The sequence below is a fragment of the Tasmannia lanceolata genome, unplaced genomic scaffold, assembly GCF_043159265.1.
Source record: "Tasmannia lanceolata isolate RefF3 unplaced genomic scaffold, GAP_Taslan_0.1 ptg000005l, whole genome shotgun sequence".
NCBI classification, from domain to species: Eukaryota; Viridiplantae; Streptophyta; class Magnoliopsida; order Canellales; family Winteraceae; genus Tasmannia; species Tasmannia lanceolata.
Window position 1 is genome coordinate 18,881,640 of NW_027518682.1, and position 18,562 is coordinate 18,900,201.

The 18,562-nt window shown below is 39.2% G+C and overlaps 1 protein-coding gene across 2 annotated transcripts in view; it reads left to right on the forward strand.

The window, feature by feature from the left end:
* The window catches only part of LOC143877835 (putative 3,4-dihydroxy-2-butanone kinase), a 33,589-nt gene extending 21,196 nt beyond the window's left edge, over positions 1-12,393 (forward strand). For both annotated transcript variants that reach the window (XM_077380097.1, XM_077380098.1), the window contains exons 11-20: positions 4,354-4,484; positions 4,840-4,932; positions 5,322-5,386; positions 6,085-6,228; positions 6,320-6,363; positions 10,103-10,186; positions 10,282-10,355; positions 10,447-10,559; positions 10,695-10,790; positions 12,019-12,393. In XM_077380097.1, coding sequence (XP_077236212.1) covers positions 4,354-4,484; positions 4,840-4,932; positions 5,322-5,386; positions 6,085-6,228; positions 6,320-6,363; positions 10,103-10,186; positions 10,282-10,355; positions 10,447-10,559; positions 10,695-10,790; positions 12,019-12,144 — 970 coding nt within the window. In that variant the 3' untranslated portion in view covers positions 12,145-12,393. The remainder of the gene's footprint in view (positions 1-4,353; positions 4,485-4,839; positions 4,933-5,321; positions 5,387-6,084; positions 6,229-6,319; positions 6,364-10,102; positions 10,187-10,281; positions 10,356-10,446; positions 10,560-10,694; positions 10,791-12,018) is intronic.
* Positions 12,394-18,562: the final 6,169 nt, after the last annotated feature.

The following is an 18,562-nucleotide window of genomic DNA, read 5'->3' on the forward strand; positions in this document are numbered from 1 at the left end:
CCCGTACCCCATACTCCACGGCGGCTATCATACGCAACTGGAGGTCGTTAATTTGGGAGAAAGTACCTAAAAATCGTCCCGCTCCTTGCTGGAAACCTCCTCCGATCGGGTGGCTGAAACTTAATTTTGATGGTAGTGCTAAAGGGAAATCGGGTCCGATAGGGATTGGAGTTCTGATCCGTGATTCCGAAGGAGGGATTTGGATGTCCTTTTCTGGCCCTATTGGCATTTGTGATTCCAATGAAGCGGAGGGCAAAGCCCTATTGTGGGGATTAAAGTGGTTTGTGGAGCACTTATCTCACCCTTTGGTTGTGGAGGGAGATTCATCTAGCGCCATAGCATGGGCAAATAACTCCGCACCTGGCCCGTTGAAGTTATTAAACATCATTTTGGAAATCCGCAATTGTTGGAGGATCATCCGCCCTCGGCTTTTGCACATGCTCTGTTCAGCAAACAAGTATGCGGATAAACTTGCCGAAGAGGGAGTTGAGAAATCGAGTATGGAGGTCACTGTCATAAATCGTGAATAGCGTTAATAGCGTTTCTTTCAAATGCATAGGGCGGCTCAATATTTACCATGTAGATTGTATTTGAGTTGGGCGACACCTTGTCTCTGACTCCAATTAACTGTACTTATTGTTTTGGGATTAATAAAGTTACTGTTTCTCAAAAAAAAAAAAAAAATCACTTTAGGATGCAATAAGCTTACACTTTAGGATGTTAACTTACCAACTTCTCCAAAAGCCTAAGCTGTTGGAGAAAGGCATTACTTATCTTTTATACTTTAACACTCCCCTGCACGTGTGGCCCACTTTGGGCCGATCATCGCATGTGGATTTTTGCTATCCGGGAGGTTTGAACTCGAGACCTTTGGCTCTGATACCATGTTAATTTACCAACTTCTCCAAAAGCTTAAGCTGTTGGAGAAAGGCATTATTTATCTTTTATACATTTAACAGTTTTGGGATTCATAAAGTTACTGTTTCTCAAAAAAAAGAAGAAAAGAACTTACACTTTAGGATGCTAATAAGCTGGAGGAAGATGAAATGTAGACGATACTAACATAAGTGATGAGAATGGACGACCCATCCCCCTAATATGTGAAGAGCTAGAGTACAGACTAATAGAGGACATGTTACCTGAGTCATCGGCAGTACGATGGATTTTTTGAAAGGTAACAATCTTCATTCCAAGGAAACAAAGAGATACAACCCAGGGGACAAGTTGTCCCCTGAAGAGTACAATGCAGTCCATACAAGATTACAAGAGCCTTCAACAGGCAATATAGAAAAATAACAGTTCCCAGAAACTAGTAGGATTAAACAACAAAGAAGAGAGCTTCGATGACGCTGCCAAGAGGATTATCCGACACCTTCTTGGGGGAGGCCTTGAATCACCTCAACCCTTGCCAATTCCACTCTGTCCTTTGCCAAGCGATCAGCCTTCTCATTGGTTGATCTTCTCGTGTGTTGGATTTGTGGACAAATTACTCGAACCAGGTCCCGTATCTCAGCAACGGTGTTTTCAAGCTTCCAAGGTCCCCAATACTTATTAGATGCCCATGGTAACACATCGTACGAGTTGCCTTCGATGACAAGAGGGCCCCGGTTGTGTTTCGCTTACCATCGTAGACCAAAAGCAATGCCCTCGATTCGGCTTCATTAGCATCACAAAAGCCATCCGGACCCAAGAATGACATCAATATGACACCATTGGCTTCATGAATCAAACCTCCAATGGCTGCTCGACCAGGGTTGCCAATAGAGCTTCCATCAAAATTCAACTTGACCCAACCCACCTGAGGAGCCTTCCACTTAGGATAGATTTTCTCTTTCCTTTTTTTTTCCCATAGGACCACATTCCAGTTTCTAAGAATTTCCCCGACATGGTAAAAAAGACCAACCTTTTCTCTCGTCCGAGCTATTAGTGCAATCTTGACGTCAAGTGCAATTTGGTACTACCTCTTTCCCTTTTCTTCAAATATCCTCTTGTTACGCTCCATCCAAATGTTCCAAATCAGTACATAAGGTACTAACTTCCACATTGACTGCCCCGTAAAACTGAAAGGACCGCCTACCCAATGGAGTAAGACCTTGATGTTCTTTTGAAAAACCCATGACACACCAAAGGGCTTGATAGCATCCCATCCAAAGGCTTGGATTGGCCCCCGTCGGCAATACGATGGATGGTGCCCTTATTTATAACTTATGAAGCTTCAGATGGGAAAGTGAGAGATAGATCTTCCATATGAGGGGTGAGGGAATTCTGGGATACTGGTTGAGGATCATATCTCTAGCAACAATCCACTACTGTGTGATTATGACGTTATAGATCTTACAGTTGTAGTATTCCTGAGCTTGTGGGGCAATACGATAAGGGGCAAGACCTGGACTGGAATACGAGGAAATGGAGGCTGTTATTTGGGATAAGGGGAAGGCACCAGGTTGTGGCCCTTGAAATGGAGGTTGTTAATTTGGATAATGAGGGTTGCTGTTGCTGATGTTGTGAATAACCACGTCTGTGACTATTACCATGTCCACATCCTGCCATGACCCCGTCTAGAGGAGCTGTTATTGGACAAGTATCTCAAAGTTGTCAGAATAGGTTGCATTAGGTTGTGGAGGACTTAGTGGAGCTCCTTGATGGCTTAGTAGTGAACATTATACCCTCAAGTTGGAAGGGATGAACCTGGAGCTCGACAAATGTCGAAAAGTAGTCATGGCCCTAAGGGAAATGGCGAATGTTGAGTAGTCATGGCCAGGTCCTTGAAAAGTATACCAGACTTTGTCAATATCATTAATCAGATGTTATATTACTCAGTGTTTAAAAACTCCTTGACTCGACAAGGATCTCGCCCGAGTCGACTCCTTTTTACCTTGGCCGTGTTCCGCGTTGCCTTACGTACGCATTCTGCGTTTTGCCCTAAAGAGTCAATAAACTCCTTTGACTCTCCCGAGTTATGACCGTGTCAACCGTGTTCTTGGCAGCGTCCGCGCCGAGTCAACAAGGATTTTTCTTGCCCGCGTTCCACGTCACATCCGTGTTTTTAAACACTGATATTACTGCCAATGGTCAGAGGTTTTTATTTTTCCCGAAATATTCATGATTCCGCTTTTTTATCGTTGTAAATGTGGATCGAAACCAACTCAAAACATCCGACATATTTCCTTCAATCAACATGTATAGATTCGGTGACATTTAGTTTATGTCGATCGAAACGCTACCACTTTAGTATGTAAATTAGAGAACTTTAGTCGACATGCAAAGTTTCAACCAAAGTGCATAGAGAAGCTTGAGTTTTCACAATTTTGTTTGGTAAGTTCTTATTTTATGTTTTTCCTTGATTATTCAATCATTATGCAAATGCTTCTACTAATTGTTTATTTGATGCATTTGCGCATGGGTTAGTGCATGAATTTTCACTTTACTTGGATTTATGGTTTTTAATTTGGAAACCTATTTTATTAAATAAAAACTAATCATACATGCATGTATGTTAGCTTCTATTTTTATTATATGTGATTGAAAATTAATTATTTAATCTATAGTTATTAGAAAATCCTTTAAAATAAGTAAAAACTATATTTAAAATAAAATAAAATAATAAATATATATATATATATATATATATATATATAGAGAGAGAGAGAGAGAGAGAGAGAGAGAAAACATTTCCTACACACTTGTGTAGATAAATTACCTACACACTAGCTTAAAATACAGTGGGGGCCCACATTGTTTGGGTGATCCAAACCATTCATTTGAATGGTCCTCACAGAGATAGGGTGTCCACAAAAAATCAGATCCATAGGATCATCCCAACCCTACGATTTGTGGAGGTAAAATGGACGTGTATAAACCTTCACAAATTAGTCCATTTTTTGCCTCCATAGTTTGAATGGTTGGGATGATCCTATGGATCTGATTTTTTGTGGACACCCTATCTATGTGAGGACCATTCAAATGAATGGTTTGGATCTCACCCAAAAAATGTGGGCCCCCACTGTATTTTAAGCTAGTGTGTAGGTAACTTACCTACACAAGTGTGTAGGAAATGTTTTCTCATATATATATATATATATATATATATATATATATATGTATGTGTGTGTGTGTGTGTGTGTGTGTGTGTGTGTTAGCTTCAATTTTTTATGTGAGTTTTTTTCAGATCTATCGATTAACAGAGCTCGATTTTTAATTTAAAAAATTATTTAGCTTATTTATTTTTCTTCGGGAATCCTTTAAATTTCTTTCATTAGATTGTATTTCTTCATTCCATTGATAGTCATATTATGTTGAGTCCTCAACATGTATTCTGGAGGAAATAAATGATGATGGTTTCTGTTAATGCAGATTAGGTGGTACCCCCATAATGGAACTGATGATTGCAGCAAGGAAGGCAGTTCCTCAACTGCAACTGGAACATGGACTGGCTGTTGACCGAGTTTATACGGGATCCTTCATGACTTCTCTTGATATGGCAGGTTAGTTCTTATGGGTAGGCTATCGCCAAAATACTAACCCTGGGCCTGGCTTAAGACGAAATGCCCTCATTTTGACCCACGCAGGCCCCTTCTACAAGCCTGACCTTGGGCCAGCCCACTGAAATATTATTGATTACACACTTCTGTTCCAGAGAGAGTTTAATATAAATTGTTAATACAGAAGAAATAAAAGATGGAAAATTTTTATGATGGTAACTAATCTTTAAATTTGCCAACCATTGCATTGAACTTATAAAAAATGTGGCACCATTGAAATAATATGTAGTCTCAGAGTGGGAAGAAGTTTTGTGGTCTTAACTGCTTAAAAGTTCACTCTTCTTTTTGTTATCCACAGGATTCTCCATTTCTGTTATGAAGGCAGATCCGGCAATTTTGCAGCTTTTGGATGCCCCAACTAAGGCTCCATACTGGCCTGTTGGTGTTGGTGGTAGGATACCAATAATTTTGAATATTTTCCCTATGGTCCAATTGTCTCAATAGGAGTTCTGTTGGCATAACTCTGGGAGGTCAGTAGGCAACAAGGCAATCGCCTAATAACTGGATGATCATGCAGAGTCAGAATTGCATAAGCCACTAAACCCCTGGCAATAGACCTCTGCTTAGGCACCTTGACTAAAATAGTGAATTGGTGTAAATGATCTTGTGATGTGATGAAGTATCTATAATCTTCCCCTCATTAGTAGTTTAATAGTTTAATACCGACAAAAAACCCCTTTTCAGTAGGATGTGCTACCATCACTAGTAGAGACAAAAGCTTAAGTATGATTGTTGATTCTTACGTTACATAAACTTATTAAAAGTTGCTTTAACACGCAGGAAATCACCCACCTGCTAAGATTCCTGTTCCAGTACCAGCATCTCGTTCAACAAGAAGTGAGGAGGTAACACTTGAAGTATTTATTTGCTATTAAAGGTTTTAATTATTCTATTAGTACTGTGTCAACTGTCTGATCATAGGTGATAAATCTACTCGCTAAATTTTATGCTTTGAAATTGATGTCTTCTTTTGAGAGGTGACTGCTAAAACATGGATTAGTGCCCCTTGATCTTAGTATTATGATGTCCTCCATTAGTTGATAATTATCAGACTTGTGAAAGTGAACTTGGAACAAATATTTTGCATAAAAGCAAACTGATGAGGTGATTTCTTCTATAAAAACTGAGGAGCACGTTTTGATTCTGTCACGAAGAATCACTTATGTAATTTTAGACAAGATTTTGAATCTGGCTCAAGTATGTTTACCATCTCTCTTACTTATGCAATTTTAGACAAGATTTTGGATCTTGCTCAAGTATGTTTACCACATCTGTTAATCTTCTCTCAAGATGTCACTATCCGTGAGGACTTTCTTGGCTTCATTATGAGTGAGAGTTTTGCCTGTTTATTTCTTTTATTGTATTAGTCACATGCATTCAATTGATGATTCTAGGTGAATTTACGATGATCGTATATTGAAAATATGAGTGCACACTGTTTATTGAGTGTTATTATTGCCAAATCATTTCTTTCTATTTTACCTACTCCCCTTCTACTATTCTCTCAGCTAAAAATGAGTGTCCCACATTTGCTGTTGGCTAGGCACTAGGTCCACCGCAAGAGCTGAATGAACAAGGCTATATTCTTCAGGCGGCTATTGAAGCGGCAACAAATGAAATTATCAATTTTAGGGATAGTTTAAACGAATGGGATAGCAAAGTAGGTGACGGTGACTGCGGGTCAACAGTGAGTTCACCTCGTAACCTAAATTGGTGTGGCTAATTGTTTCCTTGGTGCATTTGTTTGGCACTTCATCAGGATTAATGTGCTTTTACAGATGTTTAGAGGTGCAAGAGCTATTCTGGAGGACATGAGGAAACAGTAAGTTTATCTCTAGTCGCTATCTGTACATCTACTTCAATTGATTTTATGGAACTTGGTGGCTATCACAGAATTCATTGCTTTCATATAATAGCTGGAAATTTTCTGTTGCTGTTTGCTGTCTAATACACTGACGTATAAACATTTTCATTGCTTCATAGCCTAAGTTTTGTTATGATAAATAAGATTCAGTTATATAATATTAATCACAATGGGCTTTAGTTTTAATGCTTGAATTTGAAGTTATTTCTGTTGAGGGTGAACTTTAAGTCATTCCATGGATTGTCTTCGTCGTCAAGCTTCTCATACATTAATGATGGAACTGCACCAATGCTGTAATTATGCGTGAGTTTTTTATTGAGGCTTGACTCACTGTAGATTTTGCATTGCTTCAATATATCCTTATTAGAGAGAACTTGACCTCCTCTTGGAAGAGATGTACTAAGGAAATTTCTTCCATCAAACCAAATAACCAGTTTTGTTTTTACAAGTTATGTCCAAAATGAATGCTTCCTCTCAAACATTTAACCAAATGGTCGTGCTCTATCAACATGATCGAGATTCATGTGACCGAATATTTCTTTGGAATTCTATCAAACAATTGATGCACACAGCACACCACCGTTTGTTGTAGGCTTTGCACAATCATATTTTGCAATTTTTTAGGGTTGGCCTACACGTGGCACATGTGGCCCTGCCACACTTTTGGGATGGCAATTGCATGTGGAATTTATAATATCAAGGTTTCGAACTGAGGACCTGTTGCTCTGATACCATGTGAATCGACCAGTTACTCCGAAAGCTTAAGCTGTTGGAGAAGGCGTCATTTAATCTTTGGTGCTTTAACACCGTCAAAAACTCTTGACAAGCCCATAATACTCTAGCCATCTTTATCTTGGTCTTGGTCAAAGACTTGAAGATCATCTACACCATTATTCTTTGAATCGACAATTTTTGTATGACAAATGTCACTCATCTATACCAGGATTCTTTGAACTGACAATTTTTTTATGTCAAATCTCACTCTCTTTCTAATGATATGAAGATGTTGCAAGGGGTTGAGCCCGTAGGGGCTGCTTGTTAAGGCAGTGTTTTGCCTTTCAACCTTGAATAACTTAGATTATGTTTTTGTTAGTGCACATTTTGACACAGTCTAATGTGCACCAAGTCACACATTTTGCATGCTATTTTCGCTCATTGCGCATCACCAATCACCATGCAACATTTGGGGAAGTCACACATTTTGACGCAGTCTAATGTGCACCAAGTCACACATTTTGCATGCTATTTTCGCTCATTGCGCATCACCAATCACCATGCAACATGTGGGGAAGTTTGGGTTAGTCTTGGACCTTGAAAATGTCCCTGACCTTACCATGCAAAGTATGTACCGATATTGTATGTGCATGCCAATGTGTTTGTTGAGAGAAGAAAAAGTGAGTTAGGGAAAACTCCCCCTCACTAGTGTATTTATAATAAGAGAAAGATAAGTACAATGACAACAATCTCTATTTGTCGCCTTAAGAAATCACTGTATGGCTTGAAACAATCTCCACGAGCATGGTTTGGTAGATTTAGTGAGGCCATCATACGTTTTGGACTTAAACAGTGTGCAGTAGACCATTCAGTGTTTAGTCATCAATCCTCTGCAGGGTGCATTCTGTTGATTGTGTATGTTGATGACATCATCATTAGAGGTAGTAACTCAGGGGGAATTCAGAGATTGAAGACCTTCTTACAAAAAGAGTTTGCTACAAAGGACTTGGGCCGCCTAAGATACTTTCTTGGGATAGAGGTGGCATATTCCTCTCATGGGATATCTCAATCACAGAGAAAGTATGTGTTGGACTTACTGGAAGAAACATAGAATCTTGGAGTAAAACCTGTATCTGCGCCTATGGATCCCAATGTAAAGCTTATTCCAGAGGAAGGGGATCTGTTGGAAGACCCTGGCAGGTATAGAAGATTGGTTGGTAAGCTCATATATCTCACTGTTACTCACCTAGATATCTCTTATACAGTTAGAGTAGTTAGCCAGTTTATGAGTGCTCCTCGTACCTCTCATTGGGCAGCAGTAGTTCAGATTCTCCGCTATTTGAAAGGGGCACCAGGGAAATGATTGATATTCAAGAAAAATGGACATGTCAGGGTGGAAGGATATTGTGATGCAGATTGGACAGGATCTCCAGCAGATAGGAGATCAATCACGGGTTATTGCACTTTTGTTGGTGGCAATCTAGTGTCGTGGAAAAGTAAGAAACAAGAGGTAGTTTCAAAGTCCAGCGCCGAGGCAGAATACCGAGCTATGTCCCATACAAGTGGGGAGCTTCTTTGGTTATGTTCCCTCATGACAGAGATTGGTTTCTCTTCTTCTTCTCTAGCTCAGCTTTATTGTGATAATAAGGTTGCGATTCCTATAGCCACTAATCCCGTCTTCCATGAGAGAACCAAGCATATAGAGGTTGATTGCCATTTTATTCGCCAGAGAATCCATAAGGGCGAGATACATGTCTCCTTTACTCCATCTGTGGACCAGTTAGCAGATATTTTCACCAAACCATTGCCTAAGTCGAAGTTACATGATATTTGTAGCAAACTGGGAATGTATAATATTTACATTCCAGCTTGAGGGGGAGTGTTGGATATATGTAATAAGCCTGAGGGCATAGTTGTCATTGTACTTATCTTTATCTTATTTTAAATACATTAGTGAGGGCGAGATTTCCCTGACTAACTAATGTATTTATAATAAGAGAAAGATAAGTACATTGACACTATGCCCTCAGGCTTATTACATATATCCAACAGTGTTTTTCAAAAAGGAGTCAGATTATGTGGACAAACACCATTAGGATCAATCTTGACAATCAGCATTGGGTATTACTTAGTGGTGTGCTTCTAATCTGAAGCATTGATATTGCAGGCCATTATGAGGTATCCCATGTGGTCCTAGTGCCATGTCAAACGAATATGACATCGATCAGATTATGACCTAAAAAATCAACACTTTAGCTTCTCTTTGTGGAACTCTAAACGAGGCCTATTGGATGAAGCAAGCCAGGATCATCTGATCAAGGTGGGGCCAATGGCATACGGGTTGTACTTGTGTTCGACAGTTGGATCAACAGACCCTATCACATCCAAGGTTTCAAATTTCGGTTTCGGAATGCGTTTCGTTCCTCACCGAAACCAGGCTGAAATTTCGAAATTTCGGACAAATTCTAACGAAATCAAATAAACTAATATTTTATCTCGCACAAAATTTTGAACGAAATTACCGGAATTTCAGTTAAATATTAAATAAAGAATAAAATTCAGATTTTTTGGAGATATTCCTTAAATTCAGGGAAAACGAAATATCTTTCGAAATTTTGTAACATTTAGTTTACCCAATTTCGGTTTTGGGTTTGACCGAAACCCAAAATTTCAAATTTCTGTCGAAATTTAAAACCTTGATCACATCCACATCGCACATGTGGGCCCTAAACTGACTTAGAAAACCGCCTGACAATCATTGTCTTGTTAGCATTTCTCTTTCTAGAATACTATTTTGTTTTAAGTTCAACTTGGAAGTCAGCACAACCTCAGACTTCATCATTGTATTGAATGTCATTATTGGCAGATCTGTACTGATATAAACGGAGGTGCTTCCAGTATTGGTTTACAATTTCATGGTTCCAGAGTAGGCTGTTTCCTCTTTCCAACTTATTTATTTTAATCAGAGCTTTCTGCTTCACAGTTATCCTCTGAATGATGCTGCAGAAACAGTCAATGAAATTGGAGCTTCTATTCGAAGGGTGATGGGAGGAACTAGTGGGGTCATGTACTGTATTTACCTTCTTTATTAATGGTTGTTATTTCACAATATAATACTGCTCTAATATGATAACTAAATTCTTCAATATTTATCTGTTACAGATATGATATATTCTGCAGGGCAGCATATGCAAAGTTGAATAGAAGTGCACCCGCTGTCATCACATCCAAACAATGTGAGATGCTATTATGAAATCATTTTCACAAATGAGTCATCTTCTCATCTCTTTGTATTATTTCTTAAGGAATTTCCGCTTGTTGGTCCAGGGGCCGATGCTCTTGAAGCAGCCATTTCTGCAGTCAGTAAATATGGCGGTGCCATGGCGGGCTATCGCACATTGTTGGATGCTCTTATTCCGGCATCAGCAGTTCTGCGTGAGGTGAGTGATGATTATTATGTGATGGGGACCATCCTCAGCCCCATATTTCAATTTTAAGCATCTATTATAGAAGGGGTGCCATTATCAAATTAAGTATGTGCTTTGGACTTTATGGTGACTCATCTTCTTGAACAGAGATTAGGTGCAGGGGACAACCCAGTGACTGCTTTTATTCTTTCATCTGAAGCAGCATTAAGCGGTGCAGAGTCTACCAAACATATGCATCCACAGGTAACAATAATTTTGTACTTTCATCAGGAAATTGAATTACCCTAATGATGATGTGGAAGAAAACGTGGGTTGAATATCATTATATTTATTCAAGATTTTCATGATTTCAGTGGCAAATATCTTTTAAGGAGAAACCCAATTTTCTTCTCGGCTAGCCATAATATTCCTGGTCATTTTTATTTTTTAACCTGACTTGTGGACCAAATGGAACCAACATAGAAACTTTTTCATCATAAAAGGCAGGCACAATCTAGTGGTCACTTGCATCAAATTCTCAGTGTTAGTAATCTGCTCTTTTGGTTGGAGGGTTGTCACGTAGGGACTCCACCTGCTAGGTTGGTAGCCCTACAAGTCCACAACCAATCGTTTTAGATGGTGGTTCCTTCAGGCATGAATGGTTTGATCAATATCATAGGATTTTATGTTGGATTACTCTACTGAAAAAGTTGACGTATTCATCTGGTTCTTTAGAGGCAAATGGAATGATTATTCATAGACGCTTGATTGTTGAGGCGCCTACGGTTAGATACTTCCCCTCGCAGAGCCAATTGCCTAATCGGCCCTTATTAGCATGTAAAATTGTTTAAATTTGATGTTATTTGCAAATGGGCATTTAGGTCTCTTTGAAAGCCATTAATTATATCATTTCTACAACTATTAAAAGAATTGCTTGCAAATAATCATGTTGAACCTCAAAACCATTTGCATATAAACATTGTTCATGCAATAACTACCATGCTTTTATAACTAACTTTTTTCTAAGGTAAAAATTACGCCGGAGTTATAAAGAAATCTTCATTCCTAACGTATTTAACAGTTAAAAGGAAACTTTACATTTATAAGGTTTTAAATAACCTCCAGGTCCCATTAAATATTGTATAGATATGCAAATAATATTGATAACGGGACCCCTTGTTTCAATAGTGACACTCCATTCTTGACTTTACACTCTTCTAATTTGTTTTAAATCTTATTGTTGCGATTCCCGAGATTATCTTAATAGCCAATCATAAAATTGCTTAATAATGTATGGACTTTCATTACCAAAACATGGGAATGTGGATGATATTTTCCTTTTGGAGGTATACAAATAGGCCCTCTAAATACTTGTTATAATTTAGCTGAATTTCCTGCTGGAATGATTTGGAAGATCCAAAACCAAAAATAGTGATATTAGCTAGCAACAACATAGTTGAGTGTATTGACTATGGTTTTGACTTGCATGCAGGCTGGGCGCTCAACATATGTATCAGGAGATGTCCTTGCTTCGGTCCCTGACCCGGGTGCCATGGCTGCAGCTGCATGGTACAGAGCTGCAGCCCTTGCCGTAAAGAAGAGGGTGCAAGCTTCATGATTGAACCTGTCTGCAATGGAGCTAGCTGCACTAGTCATTACAGCACATTAAGTTTTAACAGTCATTTTTGCACAATTTTTTTCGTGTGACTGTCGGACTTGACTGGTTTTCCGCTTATGCATTGCTTAAGCCGAGAAAGCGAATTTCTGTTAACTTCATATGTTCATGCCATCATAACTATTGTAAAGAGCGGAAAGGTTTACACTTTCGCAAATAAAGCTTCAGTAGCTATATTATTAAGTATTACAATCTTTCTTAGCTAAGCATTTGGGTGTCTTGAATCCCTCATCTACTGCTGAGTAAAAGTCAAGATCGGATTATGTCAGGCAAACTCTCCAGAGCTCATGGAACGCTCTAAGCTAGGCCCTTTAAGCCTGTGTCATATCAGATGGTTGGGTCCCACCTAGTCTATGGTTGGGTTCTACCTAGTCTCATACACCACTTAGGGCCCTAACATTATTTCGAGTGGCTTACTACGTCTCGATCTGTAAGTTTCCCTAGCACGAGACATTCATCTCTACTTCTAAAAGCAACCGGAACCCATAAGATGTAGCTGTAATTTCAGCTCATCACCTCAAAGAAGGGCAGCATTTCTTTGGAGGACTACATCCAAAACCCAGAATGATTAGTCTCATTAAGGACCAATCCTCCGGGAAGGTCCTCCTTCACAAATAGTCTCTATGCCCTAGAGCCTATCGGATCATCTACTTTATATCTTTCTTCTCAAGCGTATGTTGGTGAGACAGCCACCATTGACGTGTGGCACCTTGGTACTTTTTTTAACTAACTTTCGGAGTAACTTGTTCCTTGGGAAATTATTTATTCACATTTGGGAGCCTCACTTCTGACGTCTGCTACTAGTTTTTGTTAGCGTACTTAGCCAATTTAATTGGATATTTCTGCTAATTCACAAATCTGATGCATTATCTACCTTTGTTAAATATAATCCTGTTGGAAAAATCAAATAGATTGAAGAATTAGGGAGTCCGGAAACGGATTAATGAGAATCTTTAGAAGCGACTGAAGAATCTCAACTTTTAGTTTTTGTAGGTGAAAATTGGAAACTTGCTTTATGGGTGAGCCGAACAGGATTGTGAGGATTTTTTGCTCATCTCAGTCTCCGGCTTCACACCTAAAGAAGCAGAAGAATCCCTTTAAATAATGGTTGCCAAAGCACCAAACTGTTGGTGGTAGTAAATACTCAAGTTTAATAAACTTTTAGGCTACTGATGTTTGCACTACCATGTTTTTATAATTGTGCTAGCTCATATAGTCTTTCATTATTTAAACAACTGTCAAAAGGTTATTATAGTTCTCAAAAAGCTATCGGAAGCTAATTAAAGAAGAAAAAGAAAAGACAAGCCGTTGCAAAACATGGTAGTGCCAGTATCGGAAGAACCAATTGCAGCGCAGTTGATATTTGATCCAACAACAGCGCACTTTTTAAGAGGCTACTGTTAGGCCAAATAACATGGGTGCTACGTTTGATGTACCACCCTCACCGGCCACCAAATAATGTCTCATTTTTAATAACTCATTTTATTCCTAATTCCTAATAACCCAAGGAATCCAAGGGGACAAGAATCCTCCACGGTGTTAACGAAATCCCGGTTGCATTGGAGCGAGTGGCAGTTTCTCCTTGGCTGCGAGTGCTCAAGAATAATTGCGGAGGGGTGAGAATGCTCATGGAGGGTGCAATATCTTCCAATATCGCACTTCAGAGAAGAAAGATTTACATTAGTTTCTTCCAATATCGCACTTGATTCTTTAGCATTGTTAATTTAATAAATACTTGCATTCCTTTCTAATTTGATTTGAGCTAACTCTGTAATAGTAAATGGACGAATATGTAACATTTTATAAGAGTTACTCATGCCAAAATATTAGGTTAGTTTATCTATGGTGCTCTATCACACCATATACAATATTCTCTTAGTGGTTGTTCCGTGCAAAGCACATGTATGGTTATAGAATATGAAGCATGCATAATATATGTGAAAAAGTTAGAAACTTTTGAAACATGGAGAATACTTAATTATGGGAAAATTGTTCCTGCGCTCTAGCGTAGATAGCTTATATGTGCTCGAGTACATAAAACAGGGGTGGGCCCACAATTTTTAGGATCCAAAGCATTCATTTGATGGGTCCTATCATAGATAGGGTGTGTACCAAAAATCAGTTCCATTGGATCATCTTAGGGTGTCCATTTGTGAGGGAAAAATAGACAGATTTTGTTTATCCACGAATCTGCCCAGTTTTCCCTCCACAAATGGAAGGGTTAGGATGATTTTGTGGACACCCTATCTATGAGCGAAGAAACAATTTTCCCATATATTTTATGTTTCGAGTAGTGAACCATTTATTTGATGAATTTTCTCATTGATATTTAGGGCATGGATGTAGGCATTTTTCTTTCTCGGAAAAAAACTTTGCTTAAAAAATAAGCTTTCCAAGGTTTGGTTAATTCATTTAGCAAGGATTTTGTTTTTCTCAAAATAAACATTCTTCCAAAAATAGGGAAAGTTAAAAACCCACTTAGACCTGTAATTTTCTTTTCCAAGGAATCTTGAATTCTCAGGCTAGGTTTCCAAAAGAGATTTATCTTTCTACCTTCTTCTCCCACATAGCAAAAGCTGGTCTTCATAGACTCGGCTGATTTTGGCCGTGACAACACACAACTGTGAAAACCAATAGAAGCCTTCAACCTCCAGCCACATGTCTCTCTAGCCGCAGGTCACGACCCCTCTCAAGATCGAGTGATTGAACCTCAGTAACCAGCGACGTTAAACCAAGGATCCAAACAAGGGTCACCCACGTGACAGACAAGCAGGAATACTTGTAGCCCAAACCAAATTGCAGGCACCCGTTTCTCCAACCGTAGGTCATCGTCGATAAAGAAGAGGATTTTCATAAATTTGGTAGTCGCCTCCATAGTGGAATGTAATGGATATTGAAGCGAGTGATGTTTTGCATATTTAATCAACCCAATGGAAAATGAAACAGAGAGACACCGGCAAGCCATGGCTTCATCTTGGACCTGATCTAGAGTGTCCATCTGCCCAAAGTAGATTGCACATCCTACCCAAATTTGAATGAGCTTTGGTGCAAACCTTCCAAATAAGGAGCTCATAACATTTGATTTTCTCGTTAAAGTCTGGTTACTTCCATTTCATTTGGGATCTGGTTTACTTCAATGTCTATATAATGATCAGTCTAGTATTAGAGAATGAAATCAAATCAAGATCAAATATTCTGAGATTAGAAGATTTGATTTGATTAGGCTATATTGGTTGATTGGGTTAGATTAGGCAAGTGAATTAGATTAGGATAGTGTCTTTCCATAATTATCTTATTCTCTTGCTATGTTTATCATTTGGGTGTTCTATAAAAACACTCATTTGTGCTTAATGTAAATCATCCAAGATTAACATAAGGGAAGTGATATTTACGCCCCTTTTCATCACCAGGGACACCTGGTGCCAGTATACCAATGACTAAAGGGGGCCTAATGTAGTTGATGTCAGAAGAATCTAGTGGCCTTGATTGCCACGTACACTGGCACTGGTTGTCCCCGGTGATGAAAAGGGGCATAAATATCACTTCCCTTAATATAATTCTCTCAAATTTTAGGGTAGTTACTAGGGGTGTCAATTTTGGCTCGGGCTCGGAAGCTCGCTCGAGCTCGGCTTGAGCTCGGCTCGAATTCTTAACGAGCCGAGCCCGAGCTAGGCCAGGCTCGGCTCGGCTCGGCTCGTTAAGGCTCGTGTGAAAAAATAAATACTGAAATATGTAATGATGGTATGATGGTACGTATTTAATGTCAACGCAAAAATGAACGGCTGTGAAAAATCGAAAACCGTAATTGTCATAACTTTGAAAATTTTTTGGTAATTTTTTATTAATTGTCATAAATTAGTACATTTTATTCGTAATTTTCCATTTCAAACTTTATAAAAGCTGTTTATCATTACGTTTTTTTCTTTTATTTGGTTTTGCTAGTGAGACGTGCGAAAATCAGCTTATTTTATTTTTTATTTGTAATCATTACTTTTTTTTGAAATTTGCTTTTGCTAGTGAGAGAGGCGAAACTTTATAACCGGCTCGTTAAAGCTCACGACGGCTCCCGAGCCTAGCCGAGCCTGACCGAGCCGAGCCGAGCCCTGGTTCGAGCCCGAGCCGAGCCTGGCCAAGCTCGGCTCGGCTCGGCTCGGCTCGGCTCGTTTACCCCCCTAGTAGTTACTACTATGTCACAACAATTATTGGATAGCAACGTGAAGTTGTTGGTGATATTTCATTTGGGATCTGCTAATTACTATCATGTCTTCCAGTTCTTCTAGGAAGATTTGCTTGTGAAATTACCGCCCACATTACACTACACTTCACAATCAGGCACCATATAATTTCTCTCTGAAAAGAATGTTTAGAGAAATGAACAGGTAGACATGCTTGTGTAAGAGTTATCCCAAACGACTCCCCCAATATCTCCTCTGTACCTTTATAGTAGGGGTGCAGCTTGGGTCGGGTCGGGTCGGGTCAGGTCCGGTTGAGCTTTTGCTAAGGCCGTGTTCGTTTTAGATTGTGACCACTGACCACCGATTGTAAGCCCCATACAGATTATATGACTCAAAATTTCCAATAATTGGTTTGGGGTTCACTATGGGTGGTAACAAGCTAAAACAAACAGGGCCTAAAAATATGTATTGGAAATTTGGAACTAACCCAATCCCATTTTGGGGTTTAGCTAACTCGAATTCCCAAAAATGGACCTTGAGTTGCACCCTTAATTTATAGGGGCATGTTTATCATTTTATCAAAGAAATAGGTTTTTTAGACCCTCACTTTTACAATTAATGCTAAAAGGCATTTTTTGGGTCTTACAAAGTTACAAAGGAGGTGAGCATGATCAAGACCATTGATCTTGTAGAACATCATCAGGTGAGATCATGTAAATCAGGGGGTAGAGGGGGCCTAATAAGTGTCTTTTAGGCGCAGTAGGAAGCCTAATAAGCGTCTTTTAGGGGCAGACGGAAGAGTAATTAAGCGTGTTTTAGCATCTCTCTTTTTTGAACAAAAGGGAGATGATAAATTCGCACCCCCTGCAGAGTAATTCGCACCCCTGTAAAGTAGGCTATGCTGCGCTTTTTTACCTCAATTTCACGGTAAAGGGCGCGAAGTATCCTAGAAGGGAGCGAATTTATCATCGTCCAAACATCCTCATTAAAAGGGGTACGAGCGGGGCAGGGAGATTTGAAATTCCAGACAAAGTAGATCAGTCTATATAACTTAATGTCTATATAAAGATCAGTCTTCTCGCAGGGAAATCAAATTTCCCTCACAAATATGATATAATAACTGCTTTGTCTTTAGAGAAATTTGACTGTGGTTAAGCTAGTTACTATTATGTCACAACTCACAACAATTGTTGGATAGAATTGAATAGCAACGTGAAGTTGTTGGTGATATTTCATTTGGGATCTGCTAATTACTATCATGTCTTCCTGTTCTTTTAGGAAGACATACTTGTGAATTTACCGCCCAGTCGCCCACATTACAGTACACTTCACAGTCAGGCACCATATAATTTCTCTCTGAAAAGAATGTTTAGCGAAATGAACAGGAAGACATCCTTGTGTGAGGGTTATCCCAATTGACTCCCCCAATATCTACTGTGTACCTTTATAGTAGGGGTGCAGCTTGGGTCAGGTCAGGTCAGGTCGGGTCCGGTCGGGTTGAGCTTTTGCTAAGGCCATATTCGTTTTAGATTGTGACCACTGACCACGAATTGTGAGCCCAAGACAGATTATATGACTCAAAATTTCCAATAATTCGTTTGGAGTTCACTATGGGTGGTAACAATCTAAAACAAACAGGGCCTAAAAATATGTATTGGAAATCAGAACCCAATCCCATTTTGGGGTTTAGCTAACCCGAATTCCCAAAAATCGACCTTGAGTTGCACCCCTAATTTATAGGGCAATGTTTATCATTTTATCAAAGAAATAGGTGTTTTAGACTGTCACTTTTACAATCAATGCTAAAAGGCATTTTTTTGGGTCTTACAAAGTTACAAAGGAGATGAGCATGTATGTGAAATCAAGACCATTGATCTTGTAGAACATCAACAGGTGAGATCATGTAAATCATGGGGCAGAAGGAGGCCAAATAAGTGTCTTTTAGGGGCAGTAGGAAGCCTAATAAGCATTTTTTAGGGGCAGATGGAAGACTAATAAGCGTGTTTTAGCATCTCGCCTTTTAGGGCTGCAACTCGGGTCCGGCTGGTCGGGTTTTGAAGAACCCAACTCTACCCGAGAAATATCTCGGGTCGGGTTTTTTTTTCGAAAACCCACGATTCCCAAACCCGGCTCTATCCATGATAAATATCGGGTCGGGTCTTTTTACGTTGACACAATTTTTTAAG